General features: G+C 43.5%; 1 protein-coding gene across 3 annotated transcripts in view; it reads right to left on the bottom strand.

Annotated features, from left to right (window-relative positions):
* Positions 1–17,190, bottom strand: part of GKAP1 (G kinase anchoring protein 1) — a 33,657-nt gene that overhangs the window by 1,807 nt on the left and 14,660 nt on the right. The window contains exons 6-11 of one of the 3 annotated variants that reach the window (XM_014072097.2): positions 10,308–10,330; positions 6,896–7,045; positions 4,003–4,104; positions 2,654–2,717; positions 2,305–2,375; positions 702–779 (exon numbers count right to left, since the gene is read on the bottom strand). In XM_014072097.2, coding sequence (XP_013927572.1) covers positions 702–779; positions 2,305–2,375; positions 2,654–2,717; positions 4,003–4,104; positions 6,896–7,045; positions 10,308–10,330 — 488 coding nt within the window. The remainder of the gene's footprint in view (positions 1–701; positions 780–2,304; positions 2,376–2,653; positions 2,718–4,002; positions 4,105–6,895; positions 7,046–10,307; positions 10,331–17,190) is intronic. The other 2 variants (XM_087715946.1, XM_014072099.2) reach the window with 2 other exon arrangements.

Here is a 17,190-nt window from a genome sequence, read left to right as displayed (position 1 = left end):
GATGCAGTCCCATGTCATGCTTTAAGACCACATTGCTAAATTGAAGGAAATTCTGATCTCAATTACCAATGTAACTTGAGGACTAACTGTATGAAAAATTCTTATCAATGTTTAGAATAGTCTATCCTATAATAGTTCTTATATTCTTTCTATTCCATGTAGTTCAGCAATTTCCAATCCATCAGAGAAGCATTTTAGTAGAGTAAGAAATCTCAACTGAAAAAAGGAATAATTTTTTTAAATAGCTTGTATTATTATTTAGTTTTATTTTATACCGTATTTTTCAAACCATAAGGCACACCTTTGTCTCCCAAAAGGGAGTGAAAATGTCTGTGCGTCTTTTAGACGGAATATTGTCAAAGCCCCGCCCACCCACTGGCCATTTTTGCCCTCTGCCCGCCCTGTTTTCAGGCCTTTTTTGGCCTGTTTTGGGGCCCATTTTCGAGGTTTTTTTCAGGCCGTATTTGAGGCTTTTCTCAGCCCATTTTTTTTTTTTTGCTTTTTCGGTCCATTTTCAAGGCTTTTTTCAGCCCATTTTTTTAGGCTTTCTTTGGGGCTTTTTTGGGGGGGAAAGGACTGAAAATGTGGCATGTGGAGGCCAAAAAGCTTATTTTTTTGTTTTGCTTTCCTCTTCTAAATTTAGGTGTGTCTTATAGTCAGGTGTGCCTTACAATATGAAAAATGCGGTAGTTAAATATTACCTGGTATCTTGTTAATTCAGATTGAAGTATTTTCACTTTAGATCTTTCTTGTTCCAATGCAGCATGAAGACTGGCAACCTTAAAAAAAATCAAATAGTTACTCTAAAAGCGATTTATTAAAACAAATTTTACATTTTTAATTAAAGTTATATTTTAAACAGGATGACATTATATATCCAATTAGAGTGAAAAATATAATATGGTTATATTATTTTACAAAATGAGTTTATAGTGTATAGCGTATGTTATGGTGGTTCAGGCAGTGGATTAGGAATGGGAAGACAGGTTCTAGCCTTGCCTCAGGCACAGAAACCAGCTTGGTGACCTTGGGCCAGTCACTCCTTCTTAATCCTACACCAGAGTTAGGCTGTGCAACATACTGGCTGAAAAGTAAAACCTCTTGTGACATTTTGCATAGATTGCTTTGCAGTGTGAAGTAAGAACAGTGCAAAATGTTATAATCAAATTGGACAAACACTAGGAAAAAAACATTTTGTGTTCTAAACATTAGACCTAATTCCTTGTTGGTGACTGTTCACAATTTCAGCCTATGATAGCAATTAAAACAGAATTTTGAAATTTCCCTGGAATTATGTAAATAACTGCAAATTATTTTTATGTCAATATTTTTCTACAAGGATTCAATAGACATATCCTATTACAGAACCTGAAGCAATTTCTACCTCTGAAAATCTGGAAATGTAAGTCCTATCTTAAGCATGAAAGCTGATGAGGTGACTCTAGGCCTGTCACTCTCTCTCAAGCGAACCTAGCTTGCAATTGTTGCTGTGGGGAAAACAGGAGGCTGGAGATTACATATTTTCATCACTTTATATTAATTACCTATTTGTGGCTTTGCTTCACTGACCGGCTGATCTTCCCCATGGTTTTCATATACAGAGGCGGTGTGGTACTATCCTGGAAGTGGGCGCCATTTAATAGTAGCCACAATGACACAAAGCAATCTCTGCCACTCTCAAAATGGCTCCCGTTTCCGGGACAGCACCATGCAACCTCTGTATAGAAAGACCATGTGGCAGATCAGCTGGTTCTCCTTCCCAAAGGTTATCTTCAGAAAAGGTCAGAGAAACGAAGCCTCATATAGATAATTTAAGGCAGTGAACATACCTAATTTCCAGTCCCCTGTTTTCCCACAACAACCACTTTGCAAAGTGGGTTGGCCTGAGAGTATGTGACTGGCCTAAAGTTACCTACTTTTCACGCCTGTCAGGATGTACACTTTCCTGATTTCTAGAATATGATGCATTGGTTCAGCTTCTGTAATAGAATATGCTGTTTCCATGACAGGCAACAGTCACAGAAGGCCCAAGAGAGTGGTACCCAGTGGGATGGAAAGTGGACATGGGGTACCTTGCTGTAGGAGAGGCCCAGGACAGGCCTCATGAGCTGAAAAAATGCTGTCTTTACAAAAGAACATTTTTCTAAGTATCCTACACTCCCTGGCCCTCAAGAATAATGTTTGCTTGATTGCAGTTTAAGTGGGAAGGTCCTATTCTAGGAATAAAACTTCCTCAGAATTTTTCCAACAACTATCTGACTTGCTAATTTACAACAATATATAAAAAGCCACTGAAATATTTACCTGTAAAGTTAACTCATTCTTAATACTTTGAGATTCATCAACCTGAAGGAGGATTTCAGCTTTATCTTTCACTATAAAGTCAAACAGAAAAAATGTTTATTTCCCATATCTTCAAAAATGGAGTAGAATGGTATGCCAGCCCTGGCAAGCTAAAAAAGAAAGATGGGGGCCTGCACTAAATTTAAGAAATCATAGATTGCATAGATCTCCTCTAAGGTAATAGAACACATACCAGCAGAATAGAACTATTTTTCCTCAGTATTTTGTTAAACTGCTTCCAGATAGTTGAGTGATTGTAACAGTTCTTTTTTAAAAAATGAAAAATTTGAAAACATATAGTAGTACTTACTTTCACCTTCTTGAAGCATTTTAAGTAGCTGCGCATTTCGTGCTTTTACTTCCTTGTATTTTGCCTGAATATTTAAAAATAATAATTAATACAAGTGATATATTTCACCAAGTTTGTTTCAACATAAGAGTGTTGCCCGTTAGTTCACATATGTTAAATGCATTGAGGATAATCAAAATTGAAAATTCATTCTGCAATCTATGAATTTCAGAAAATAAATATAATTGCATATTTAAAATGTTCAATTTAGGAAAAAAGTCCAAAGATAAGATCTAATAATGAAACAAAGGACAAGGAATGACTGGGTAGATTCACAAATCTCAAAACAAGTATTAAAAAGGAATATTTGGGCTATACAGGTAGTCCTCTAGTTATGACCGTAATTGGGTCCGGAATCTTGTTTGTGAGATGCCACATAACTACTATGCATAACAACCATATACTGGCTCTTGCAGTTGCAATCACTGGCAGTCACCTGAGAGAGGGCCCGGACCTCCAGGGAGTAGTGAGGCAGGAAGAGGACCCAGACCTCCTGAGTCTTGTAGGGCGGGAAAACAGCTAGATCTCCCACTATATCTGAGAGACCTGGGCTCTCTTCCAGGTCCCCAGGAGAATGATTGCAAATTGTTCAGTAGCATTTTAATTAGATTTGAGGTCTGTTTCTCGAAGGCACCGAGGGATTTTCCCTCTAAATTCTTTGGATCTCAAATTAGGCAAATGTGCTCTACTGAACACCAGCATTCTGAGCCTTTCAGACCACTGGCATTTTCATTTTATTCTCCTCTCTGGAAGGCTCAGAGAGGGTTTGGAACAGAAGGGAAAACAATACTGAACACCAGTGATCCAAAAGACTCAGAATGCTGGCATTTGCTAGTGTTCTTACAGGATTTGAGGTCTGTTCCTCCAGTATGCAAGAGGATTTATTTCACTGCATGGAGAAGAGGGGAAATGCCTCAAAGAGCTGGGGAGAACGTATTTCAAATCCAATGCTCTACTTGCAACCTTCTCTGCCAGATTTACTTATTCATTGCCCACCTTTATTATTTTTATAAACAACTTAAGGCAGCAAACACATCTAATATTCCTTCTTCCTATTTTCTCCACAATGACACTATGAGGTGAGTTGGACGGAAAGAGATTGACTGACCCTAAGCTACCTTTCTGGGGAAACCAGTAGAGAAGATTGCAACGATTATCATATGATCTCAGGACAGTTGGCAATCAGTCATAAATGCAAATTGGTTGCCAAGTGCCTGAAATGTGGTCATGTGACTAGGAGGGGCCCGGCATGACATTTTATGATGGCCAGAGGTGCTTTATGGGCTGTAAATTCTCAGGAAAATACATACCTCCCATTGACTGATTACACTCTTTAATTGCTGGATTTCTGCATCTTTCTTTTCAAGTTCCAATTTTGATCTTTCTAATCTTCCATCTTTTAGAAAAATACCCTATAAATCAAGAATTAAAGAATATAAACTTAAGGTTTATATCAATTACAGAAATATAGAATATTAATTAATGCATTTTCAAATGCTGAAATATGTTCAGTGATGCTATACATCTACATTTATTATATGTCAGAATCATAATAAAACATCTTAATAGAATTGATCAGATTAGCAAAATTCTGTTTTATTTTAACATGTTTACAGTACTTATAATATATGATCATAGCCTGTCCTTGCATTTTATTTGCTCATGGAAAGGATACCTTTTCTCACTCTAAACAGATTAATGAACAGGAAATTTAGTTTATGAATCTAGTTTACAAAAAACCAAATAATCCAGGATTGAAAAAGAAATCAATATATTTTTGTTTGCTTGCAAAAAACGCTAGCAGACAGAAATATAACAGGAAAGAATAGATTGTTTTTATTAGTACGTCATCCATAAGTTGTGACTTTGCAGAATCCTAGATAATTTTCCGTACCCATTTATCCATTATATGGAAACTGAATTTTAGAGGTAACGAGACAATCTGTGAATGTTTAAGGCATAATTTCAGAGACATTTATTTATCAGATTCCTCAATGACAATGACACAGCTTCTAACATACTACCTTCACTGAAAAAGTTATTAAAAATTCCAGGAAATATTCAGGAAAATATCTGTCTTGAAAATAACCCATTTGAAATGTATAGCATAGTAAAACATCAGGAGTTGACAAAGAAATGTTTTATGACAGTTTCTATTATTTCATCAAATGTTTTATAACATTTGTCAAATTTAATTCCATACGAGTCATGGATCCCAGATTTTGGATGCATTGTGTAAGTTCAGCCATTTGAGGTAACTTCATTCAAAAATTGTTGCACTACGATGCTCTGTTTTCTCTAGTTAAAGGTTACACAGTGACAAACAGGAGTGTTTTAATAGTATACTTGACAACCATGACTCACTGGGTCATCATTTCAGATATATTTCCTTAACCTAAACAGATAAACAGAATCACCAAGGGTAGGCAAAAACAGCAGTCACAATGAGAGTAACTTCCAATTTCCTGCTGGCCTCTACATTGACTTTGCTTGGGGAAAGTTGGTAGGGATCATCGAAAATCATGACTATATGACCGAAATGACTGCAGAGGTGATACAATGGCTACAATTTTGCCAACAGGAGTGGTCTAAAGATTCTTCAAATTTTAATCCAATGGGATTGAATGTAATGCAGTAATGGATTCTGGACTTTGGATGCATTATTTTAAAGCTATCTCATTTGAGGCACAGATAGTTCTCAACTTACGACCCCACAATCTTGATCATAATTCATGATGATCATAAAGCGGGACAGAGCCGAGCTTACCTTTTTTTGCTAGGTCCTTAAGCAAACATAGTGGTTGTAAAGCAAATGCAATTGTAAAATGAACGAGATGCTTCTTAAGCAAACATCAAGATCACTAAGCAAACACATTGTTTGCTATTGGATGATCTTTGATGGAAACTAGAAGTAAATATTGGAAACCAGCAAAAATGTAGGTCATGTGACTGTGGGATGCTGCAAATAGCCCTAAATGCAGTCCAGTTGTCAATTGCCCAAACTAGAAAAAATTTGCCAGAACAGAATCCAGGTTGTAAGTCCCATTTTCAGGGTCCATTGGCACATCAAGAGATTGCTAAGTGACCATCTGTAAGTTGAGGACTACCTGTACCTTGAGTCACAAATTGTTGCCCTTGGATGCAGCCTTCTGGCCTTAGAATGTTCCAAACAGACAGGAGAGTTTTAGTAGTACACGGGACCACTTGAGACCTGTTAGGTCATCTTTTCAGAGATTATTTCCTTATCAGATGCCTCAGTACTTTCAGTAATTGCTGAACTTCTAATGCATTGTCCTCACTACTAAAGTTGGGATACATTCAGAGATGTAGCTGCCTTGAAAATAGCCCATTGAACTATATAGCACAGTTAAACATCAGCACACAAATGTTTACTGCATTTTGTATTATATCATATGATTTTATGATAATTTTATGTCATCAAATGTTTCACAAAATAAATTTGTAAAATTTCAATTCCACTGGAGTCAGTGGTCCTGGATTTTGGATTCATTCTGTAAGTTACCCAATTAGATGCATCTTAGTTGAAAAACTGCTGAAACAAAAACAGTATCATATACTGTTTTATCCACTTAAAGATTACAGGAACAAAAATTTATTATAGAAAGATTATTGACAAGTATTTTTGAAGGAATATGCAGGTTCAATTCAAGACAGGTTCAAAAATAATCTTCTGCCAAGAGTTGGCAAGGTAGTAAGAGTATCCTAACCAATATTAACATTAGCTTTCCTGAGCATCTAAAAATCTTTCGTTGCTAGAATAATTTGCATAATTGCCAGATTTATGAAAATAGCAACTCTATTTTATTTGTGGACTTTTCTGTAACGTGACAAACCAGCTATTAATTTGTTTGGTATTTATTTAAAATATTTTTATCATGCACTTGAAATATAAAAGCTCCAGAGTGACTTAACTAAGATTAATAGATAGTCTGTCTATATATTTGACACAATAACAACAAAGATGAAGAAAAGAGAACAAGCAAAACCATAGCCCATTCTTAAGGTGATGTAATTGCTTGTCAGATAATTTCCAATATCAAGAAATGTACTGATTTTTTTTGCAAGTCTTATGCTGCTTGTTTCTCCTTTGAGTTGTTCAGAATAATCAATGTTGACTCTTCTAATTTATCTATACTCCTTATACTGCTGATATTATATGTATTTAATTCCTCTTAAATATACCTGTGTGCGGTCACAAAATGTACTGTTATCTATTCCATAATCTGTGATAGGCTCCCTTCTTTTTTCTTTATTTAGAATTTTATGCATATCATCTTCCAGTCTATTGAAGAATTCGCCATCATTCAAGAGAGTATGTGGCGAGTTCAATTCCTGTAAAGAAACTATAATTAACTTCTAACAAAAACCACCCAGCAGCTAGACAATTATTGTTTTAAGGCTCATGGATCAATTTCAAAACAGAAGTTATAAATCCTTATCAAGAAATCCTATGCTCATGGATAGATTTAAATATGAACTGTCACTGTTGATCAAGTTGTAATAATTCCCCATGCTATTAAGATAACAGGATACATACAAATGTGTCCAACTGCATTTGAATGTAACACTGAAGTAGTTATAAGAAGTTGTAATAAGCCTTAAAGCCACGTATGTGTCCTTTCTTGTTTTATAGCTTTCCATCTATTTTAGATAAGCCACCTGAAATAAGAGTTCTCAAATTATACTGTGACCCCTAAAAGAAAAAAGTGAATTTGTGGAGGCAAGATAGAACCATTCTTAAAATTTATCTCAAGCTTTGTTATAGGGCAAAATTGAGAGGGAATTTTGAAAGCACTTCTGTTTTGCTGCTATGGTACTAAGCCTGATCAGCTTTCAAACGAAAACATAAATTTTGCACCTGCTCCCAAACTGCTCATGATCTCCCTGGGAGAGTAATGATTTGTTTGAGAACTGCTATCCTAAAAAGTACAGGTGATCCTTGACTTATGACCACAATTGAGACCAGAATTTAAATTGCTAGGAAAGATGGTTAAGTGAGTCAATCCCAATTTTATGACCGTGTTTGCCACAGTTGTTCAGCAAATCACTTCAGCTGTTAAGTGAATCCAGAGTTCCCCATTATTTTGCTTGCCAGAAGCTGGTTGAGATTGTAAATGGTGATCACATGAACCTGGGATGCTGCAACTGTTATAAATACATGCTAGTTGCCAAGCATCCAAATTTTGACCATCTGACCATGGGAATACTGCAATGGTTGTAAGTGTGAGTATCGGTGGTACGTAATTTTTTTCAGTGCCATTGTGATCACATGAACCTGGGATGCTGCAAATGTTATAAATACATGCTAGTTGCCAAGCATCCAAATTTTGACCATCTGACCATGGGAATACTGCAATGGTTGTAAGTGTGAGTATCGGTGGTACGTAATTTTTTTCAGTGCCATTGTAACTTGGAACTGTAATTAAATGAATGGTTGTTAGTCAAGGATTACCTGTAGCAAACATTAACTCTAATTTATTGAAATGAACCAGTGAACTAACCAATGATTTTAAGCCTTTATGATTCAAACTAGGCCTCATTAAATTCAATCATAGTTTGTCTTGTAAAACTCAACTGAAAATGGGCCTTGAATTGCTCACAAGCTATATTGATATAAAACTCATAATCCAAGGGGAGCAAGGGAAGCTCATGTAATATTTGCCATGTGGACTCCATTAAACAAGACATACATAATTATTAAGAAGGAGCCCTCAAACAAGGAAGAAGAAAGTAGTGGTCAATCAATAGAAAGGTAAGGCATGAGCAAGCATAATGGATACACAACAATGAACTGGAATTTGGGATTATTATTTTGGACCTTAAGAAACCCTATTTTTTATTACAAATTTATTCAGAAAAATGTTTAATCAGTCATTAGTCACAACTAAAGAATGTACAAGAAACAGAACTAAACAATTTGTATTGCTATTCGTTTAATTTAGTGGGAAAATTAAAAAAAATTCCTATCTTTTTGAATTCTGAGTTATCTACATTCTCTGAACAAAAATGTGGTTTGGAATATTTGAAGTTGTGATGGAATGTAGTTGGCTGGATTCCCAGGAAAGAGGAGAGGTGTATTCCAGAAAAATAAGAGACAGCTCAGTCCTGTTATTTTGTGTGAGAGAAAGCCGGTCTACAAAATTTTAGAGTTCACACAGTATATGGCAGATGCAGATATTAAAATACTTAGTCTGGCAAGATTCTGTCTATAGTGGAAACATAAAAAAACGTAACTAGGAAGAATAACTACATATTATTGATTTTAGGCCTGACAGAGGTGCATTCCTGCAGCGTAATGATTTCAGGCCTTTAGAATGGTAGCAATCACTAGCTTTCTAGCTTTTCTCCCCTAGGAAACTACATAGCAAATATAATTGTTTTCATGATCATGCAGAAGGTCTCTTCTCCAAATTACATTAGCTGATGACGCAACCTTCCAAAGATCACAAGAATGGAGTCTACTTGTGGGATTGTATGAGGCAGCCTTGATGGAAGACCATGCTCCACATTGACTGGGCATGCCTGAAGCTGCAGAAAAAGGCAAAAATAAATGGACCAAAATGTGGTGAGGTGGGGGTAGGCTTTATTCCCAAGACTCAACAACCAACATGGTAGGTGGGACAACCTGGATTGCAGTCATTGAGCACAGCAGTCAAATGGATGTCTTCTTAATGACTGAGAGTCCTATCCCAATTGTAGTCATAAGTTGAGGACTACTTGTATATCAAACTGTAGAGGTACAGGAAATGGCCTTGAACAACAGGAGTGGTCAGGTAAGAAGGGCGCGAGACTGGACCAAGAAAATAATGTGAGAAAACATCTCAGACAAGCCCTTCCCTAGTTCACACAAAGATAAAGGTTTCCAGATCCAATTGCAACCGGTACGGTGCCCAGCGTCCACATGAATGCGCGCAGTGCGCACATGCATACTTACTGTCTGCAATGCTTCGCAACACCTCCACAACATTCCAGCTGCTCGGTGTGCGTGCGCGGAAGCCCTGAAGAGCTCAAATACAGGTAAGGATGGTGAGCGGGCTCTCCAGAGCACCCTACCAGAACGGTAACCGGTGCTTCCGGCAGGCACCAGTACACCCGTACTGGGGTGTACCAGTTGTAACCCACCACTGGAAGGAGGGGAAGAAAACTCAGATTTGCCAGATTCTGTTACCATAGCTGCTACAATCAAATTAATCTGGGCCTATAAGGTATTCACTTATTGGTCTAGTCAGGGGTCCCCAACCCATGGACCGGCACCGGGCCACAGTATGCCAGAAACCGCTGCACCAACAAGCAAAGGTCTATCCATGGATGTAACCAGCACATGAAACCACTCCCTCTGGTCTGTGGAAAAACCTTTATCCACGGAATTGGTCTCTAGTGCCCAAAAGGTATGGGGGCCACTGGTTTAGTCCATGTTCTTGGGAAAAATATTTCTCTGGGCTATTGAGGACTGGACTATTATATAAAAGAAAGTATTCAGTAGCAATTTGCCATATATAATTGAAAAAGTTATACAAAATAGCAATCAAAAAATAAAAAGTATGTCACTTAGAAATTTAGAATAATTAATGTCATGTTAAACTCAAGAACATACCTCTTGCCTTTTGGGAAAATGATCTGAAACATAGAAATGTCACAGGTAAAATTTTTAAATCAATCTGAAGGCCCCCCAAAATCAGAGTTCAATACCATATATTTACAAAAATTATAAAACAAGATACCCTAAATTTAAATTCCTTGTTTCTTGATTTAGCAAGTTCTTGAATCCAAGCATTAACCACACAAGAGAGTACCAGAGTAGTATTTTTGCACACTAACTGTGGAGGAAATAGAGATAGTTTCCGAAGAGAAGGTGTGGGAGGAGTAACCATGGGTATTAACGAAGCCTTCTTGCCTATTGGAGACTGAGGAAATCTTTGGAAGCCACACCTCCTGCTGTTCCTGTGGCTACCCAGATTAACCTCAGTCTCGGCCTGAACAGAGTGTTTTTTCCTCTCTCCCTTCTTTCCGAAAACTCAGGAGTTTTTTTTAGTTTCAGCAAGGTTTACAGCAAGGATTTCAGATTGAAGATCATAAATTCGTCTCACCTTCCTTCTGCTGTGCTCCGCGCCGCTAATTCAAGCCTCGGCTTGCCAGCACGCGCGCAGACGCCCGCAGGGCCGCCCGGTCGCACCGAGGGGGTGGAAGCCCTAAAAAAGCTACAGGCTCGAAAGGAACATCCACGCGATGCTCGGAGGAGTCCAGGAGGACCGGAGAACCAAGAACCTTCGAGGATTGTGAAGGAGGATCCTGGCGGCGAGAGGAGACTCCCGATGGCACCAGCATTCGCCATATTGGATCGCCGCCATCTCAGGAGCACATGGGTGAGCACGTGATCAGTGTTCCGATGCCGAAAGCACTCACAAGGCACTAGGAAGCTGGAAGAGGCTCCCTTTCTGCTCTGCCCCGCCGGTGATCCGGGGGGTAACCCAGGGCCGTGTCTGCTGGCAGCGGAGACCGCAATCTAGCAAAGAGAGGCAGCGGATCCAAACCCCAAGGAGGTGAATCCGCCTTACAGCCGGCTGCAGAAGGAGGACGTGGGTGAGCAACGAACTGTGAGTAATGGCGGAGGCGACCAGGAGTAAGGATCCTAGACCCAGAGCCCCAGGGGGTGCGGATCCGGAGGAGGAGCCCTCTAGAGCGATTCCTCCTGTCCCCAGAGGCAGATCCCCAGTTAGGAGGGACAAGGCCAGGGCTCCCAAGAAGCCAACCCCCAGGAAGGAGGCCAGAACAACCAGGGCCTCGGCCAGGGAGTACAGGGTGACCATCAACCCTTCTCCCTCCAGATCTCACTCCCCCCGCAGGCCTTCAGCCCGGGCTGAGTACAGAGCACCATCCCCAGCCTCTCCAGAGGGCTCTCTTAGAGGGCGCAGCTCCCTTTCTCCTCCTCTCTCACCTGCCCCCTTAGCGGACTCGAGAGCGGATCCCTTTGGCCGCAGAGCAGCCAGCCCAACCCGGCATCGCCTAGCACCTCTATCCCCTGAACCCAGGGAATATTCCCAGCCACCAGAGCTCCAGCCTGCGCTGCCTGACCTAACCAGCAACTTCCAGGACATGCTAGCCAGAGCTCTGGCCCAGGTTATGGCTTCCAGCCTAACTCAGCAGCCACAGGTCTCCAGGAGCAGAGCCCCTCAGGAGCCTCCCAGAGGACAGAACGATCGCCCTAGCACCTCGGCTGCAAGGGAAGCCAGGTCTCCCTCCCCATCCATGGCTAGTGAGGCATCCGATCTAGAAAAGGGAGAACTTAAAGAAGTGGGTTTTTCAGAGGATGAGGACCCCAGGTGGAGGAGGATTCCACCGTGGTGGGCCTTCCCCCCCCCCTATTCAGTTCCCTATTACGCAAGGCAGCCGCCACAGCGGATCTGGATCCACCCCCGGATCCTAAACCTACAACTGAGTCCTCTGGCAAGAGTAAGAAGAAAAAGGGACCCTTTCATAGGCCCCCTGTAGCTAAGGAGGCAATTCCTACGCCAGAAATGTTCATGGAGGTGCTTAAATCGCAATGGGTAAAACCAGGGTCTTTCCCCACCCCAGGGGGGAATGAAAGAAAATTTTATAATCTCAATCAGGCTTTCGCCCAGGCTTTCCAGGTACCTGAAGTGGACAATCCGGTGGCCACCCTGGCATCTTCAGCGGTCATAGCAGGCGACACCGCCATTTGCCTCAAACCTGAAGATAAGAAGGCAGACATAGTTCTATGCAAAACGTTCCAGGCCATCACCTGGGCTATCAGGGCGGCCGCCTCTGCTTCTTTCTTTAATAGGTCCACGGTCCTGTGGTTGGAGCAACTGAGGGATAGGACCCCAGCATCTGAAGTGTGATTCTTACAGGACATCTCCAAGATGCTGGCGGCAACGCAATTCTCAGCGGACGCCACCTTGGACGCGGTAAAGTATGCTTCGTGAGCTATGTCTTCCTCAGTTGCTTCTAGGCGACTACTCTGGCTACGTCATTGGCAGGCGGAATCCCGGATGAAGTGGTACCTAACCGGCGCAGACTACACCGGGGAAAAGTTATTTGGAACGGCACTGGACCCTCTTCTTGTAGAGGACAAAAACAAACGGAAAATCCTCCCGTCAACAAACAAACGGTCGAACTTTCGCCACGCGCCATACCCCAGGAGGACCTCCTACAGACCACCTGATGGAGACAGTCAAGGCCAGAGGTACCAAAACCCCAGATTTCACAGGCAGGGGGATAGACAATTCCAAAACAGGTTCAGGGGCCAACATCAGGGCAGGCGGCCCTTTCGAGGAGGAGGCGGTTGCCCCTTCCGCAGATTCAAGTGATCCGAACCCGGATCACCCCATCGGCTGTCGCCTCTCCATGTTTGCGGATGCCTGGGGTCGCATCACATCGGATGAGTGGGTACTCCAGACGGTAAGGCTCGGGCTTTGCCTGGAGTTCCGCTCCCTTCCTCCCAGTAGGTTCCGCACCTTCACCTCCTCCTCGGACCCGACAAAAGGGCCCTTAAGGCCAAGGCCATTAAACATCTCCTAGACATCAGGGCCATAGAGAAGGTCCCAGAGGGGGAGAAGGGGTCAGGATTCTATTCGAACCTATTTCTAGTCCCTAAGAGCCGTCCTGGACTTAAAGTTACTCAACTCCAGGGTGGTATACCGAAAATTTAAGATGGCCTCACTGAAATCTATCCTAGAAGGCATCCGGCCGGGTGACTTCCTAGTATCCATTGACCTCACAGAGGCATATCTCCATATCAGGATCGCCCCAGAACACCGTAGATTCCTGAGGTTCTCCCATGAGGGGAACCATTTCCAATACAGGGCCTTGCCCTTCGGGTTGGCCTCAGCTCCCAGGACTTTCACCAAGGTGCTTGCAGCAGCAGCTGGTCACCTACGTTCCCTCCCTGTCCGTTTATTCTGCTACCTAGACGACATCCTTGTCTTGGCCAGGTCTCCTGACTCGGCTGCAAGGGACCTGGGTACCACCATCGACACTCTCAGATCTCTGGGGTTCTCCATTAACCTGGAGAAGAGTCACCTCGTGCCCTCCACTAGGCTTCTTCACCTAGGGTCCATCATTGACTCTGTGGCGGGGGAGGTTTTTCTCTCCCAGGATCGCAAGGACAGCATCGTTAAGATGATTCACGAGATTCGCAAGTCACGCTCTGTCCCTGTAGTTCTTCTTTCCAGGCTCCTGGGGAAGTTCATCTCGTGTATAGGGATCGTCCCGTGGGCCCGACTGCACGCCAGGGAGCTCCAGTGGCTCCTGCTGCCACATCAGAAGGCCGGGACGAGCAACGCGACCTTCAGGATCCGGGTATCACCCCAGGTGCTGCTGTCCTTCCGCTGGTGGCTGTCTCCAGCCCTGAACAGAGGCTGCCTCTTCAGGGAACCGGCAAGGATGACGCTCACCACTGACGCAAGCCTCTTTGGCTGGGGGGCCCACCTGGGGAACCAGATCGCCCAAGGTCGGTGGACCCCAGCAGAACTAAAGCACAACATCAACTGGTTGGAGCTCAGAGCCATCCACCTGGCCCTTCGACACTTCAAAAGCAGGATCAGAGGTCAACATGTCCTAGTCCTGACAGACAATGTAGCGGCCAAGGCACACGTGAACAGACAAGGCGGCACCCACTCCAAGGCTCTCCGCGACGAGGCGCTGCGCCTGGGACACTGGGCAGAGAAACATCTGTCATCCATCAAAGCGGAGCACATCTCCGGAACAGAGAATCATCAAGCAGATTGGCTAAGCAAAGAAACGATCGACAACGGAGAGTGGCAGCTCCACCCCTCGATCTTCCGCCAGATCTGCGAGAGGTTCGGTCATCCGACGGTGGACATGTTCGCGACGCCGCACAATGCCCAGCTGCCAGAGTTCGTCTCGAGGTTTCCGACCCTGGGAGCCATGGACACGGACGCCCTATGTTGCAGTTGGCCACCAGGTCTTCTCTACACCTTTCCCCCCCTTCCCCTCATTCCCGGGGTTCTGAGGAGGGTGGTAGCAGAGAGGGCAGAACTGATCATGGTAGCTCCCTTTTGGCCGCGCCTCCCCTGGCTGGCAGACCTAGTGGACCTGTCCACGGCTCCTCCCTGGAGGATACCAACAAGGGAGGTGGCGCTTCACCAGGGGTCCCTAGAGCACCCAGACCCGGAGTGGCTCCATCTGACTGTCTGGCGCTTGAGCGGGAACAACTAAGACAGGCTCAGTTTTCCGAAGAGGTCATCAAGGTGGTAGAGGCATCCTGGAGGCAGTCCACCACCCGTATCTACAATGCTTCCTGGGTGACTTTCTCAGACTGGTGCCGGGGTAAGGGCATCTGTCCAACGACGGCCTCGGTTCCCCAGGTTCTGGACTTCCTCCAGGAGGGTCATCAGAAGGGCCTAGCCACCAGTACCCTTGGCGTCAGGTTTCCACCCTTTCCACTGTCCTGGGGGGGGGGGGTGAACGCTCCTCCCTTGTCCCAACATCCGGTTCTTAGGCGATTTCTCAAGGGGGCGGCGAATCTGAAACCCTCAGTGGTCCATCGATTCCCCTCCTGGGACCTGCCCACGGTCCTCCAAGCCCTAACGGAGCCTCCGTTTGAGCCCCTGAAGGAGGTTTCCCTTCAGTTACTGACCCTTAAGGTCGTTTTTCTGGTCGCCATCACTTCGGCCAGAAGGGTCTCGGAGATCAACGCCCTCTCCAGCAGAGCAGACCTCTGCACTTTCTTAGATAACAGGGTCGTCCTCAGACTCGACCCTTCCTTCATGCCCAAGATCAACTCCCCCTTCCACAGAGGGTTAGAGATCATTCTTCCGGATTTCTGTCCCCATCCCTCCGGGGAGAGGGAGAAATCTTGGCATAAGTTAGATGTTAGAAGGGCCCTGCACATCTACCTGAAGCGTACGGCATCCTTTAGACGCTCAGAGGCCCTCTTCGTGTCCTTTCAACCATCCACCCGAGGGGCTAAGGTCTCCCCGGCCACCATCAGCAGATGGATCAGAGAGGCCATCTCACAGGCCTATGAGGCTCGGGGTCTCCAGGTCCCGCAGGGTATCACAGCGCATTCCACTAGAAGTGCTGCCACCTCAGCTGCCTGGTCCACCCAGGCTCCATTAGAAGAGATTTGTCGAGCGGCCGCCTGGGCCTCCCCGTCCCCCTTCATTAAACATTACAGATTGGACGCCTACGCCTCTGCAGAGGCCGCCTTCGGCAGAAGGGTCCTTCAGGGCGTCCTGGACTCGCAGGGGGGCTCAGGCCCGTCTAATCCCTCCCAGGACATCTAGCTTTGGTATGTCCCATGGTTACTCCTCCCACACCTTCTCTTCGGAAACTGGCAGTTGGACTTACCTGAACTGCATGTTTCGATGAGAAGTGTGGGAGGAGTCACTTCCCACCCGTTAAGGCGCCCCGCGCCGTGCGGGGGGGCTGAGCACGTCCAGGTTCAAGCAATGGCTAGGAGGAATTTGTGTTGGCTGTTTCTTTTTCCTTCCTTTCAGATGCCGTTACAGTCCATCGGTTAATCTGGGTAGCCACAGGAACAGCAGGAGGTGTGGCTTCCAAAGATTTCCTCAGTCTCCAATAGGCAAGAAGGCTTGGTTAATACCCATGGTTACTCCTCCCACACTTCTCGTCGAAACATGCAGTTCAGGTAAGTCCAACTGCCATTTTGAACCTTGATATCCAATCTCTTTTTCTTGCTTTCACTGAAAATACTGAGTAGGCATTGGGCAGGAGTTTAAAAACTCCAGAATTCAAGAAAATAGAATTTTGGCCTGCTCTACTGAAGATGTTTCCAATTCAACTAAATTTCTAGCAACCATGTTTATTCAAATTCTAATTCATTAGTCAATTTGATTTTTCCATCAATGTGTTAATTTTCTTTGCTCTTAACAGTTAAATGTCTTTCAACATCTACCCCAGCAATCAACACAATCCAAAATACATTTTCTAAAACATGTTTATTCTCTGAATTTTTAAACCATAAACTGCCTTTATCTTGAGGAAGATGGAAAACAACTGCAGTTCAATCTGGTAATTTGCCAGGAATGCCTAATATCGTCCTAAACCATTTCTCTAGGTCAAGGATTACATTTTGCAGTGACTTCTGAATTCCTGGATAATAGACTTCACTCAGGTTCAACTGCTCTAAACGTTAAATGATGACCCATAAAGTATAATGTAATAACATGGATTCCTCAGGAATCCATGATCTTCTCAACTCCAAGTAATATATGCAATGAACTGTATTTGTGGCTGCCTTTGAAGAATAACTAGAAGCTGCAAGCTGCAATGATTCTGACATAGAATCCCTGTTCATAACATATTACAATACTTTCAACAAGCTTCTCTGGGTGCTTTCAGATTAGGACTGAGTTCTTCTCTTGAATTTTAAAGGGATGCCAGCAGAATTAGCTTGGGAATGCTCTTATATGCTTTTCAGTAGAAAGTGGAAAAGAGCATTCAAGAAGGATGGATCAAAGAGCATTTTCCTC

Source organism: Thamnophis sirtalis, unplaced genomic scaffold (genome assembly GCF_051295495.1).
Source record: "Thamnophis sirtalis isolate CommonGarterSnake01/CBP01778 unplaced genomic scaffold, rThaSir2_p1.2 scaffold_5, whole genome shotgun sequence".
NCBI lineage: Eukaryota > Metazoa > Chordata > Lepidosauria > Squamata > Natricidae > Thamnophis > Thamnophis sirtalis.
This window is presented reverse-complemented; position numbering and strand designations above follow the sequence as displayed.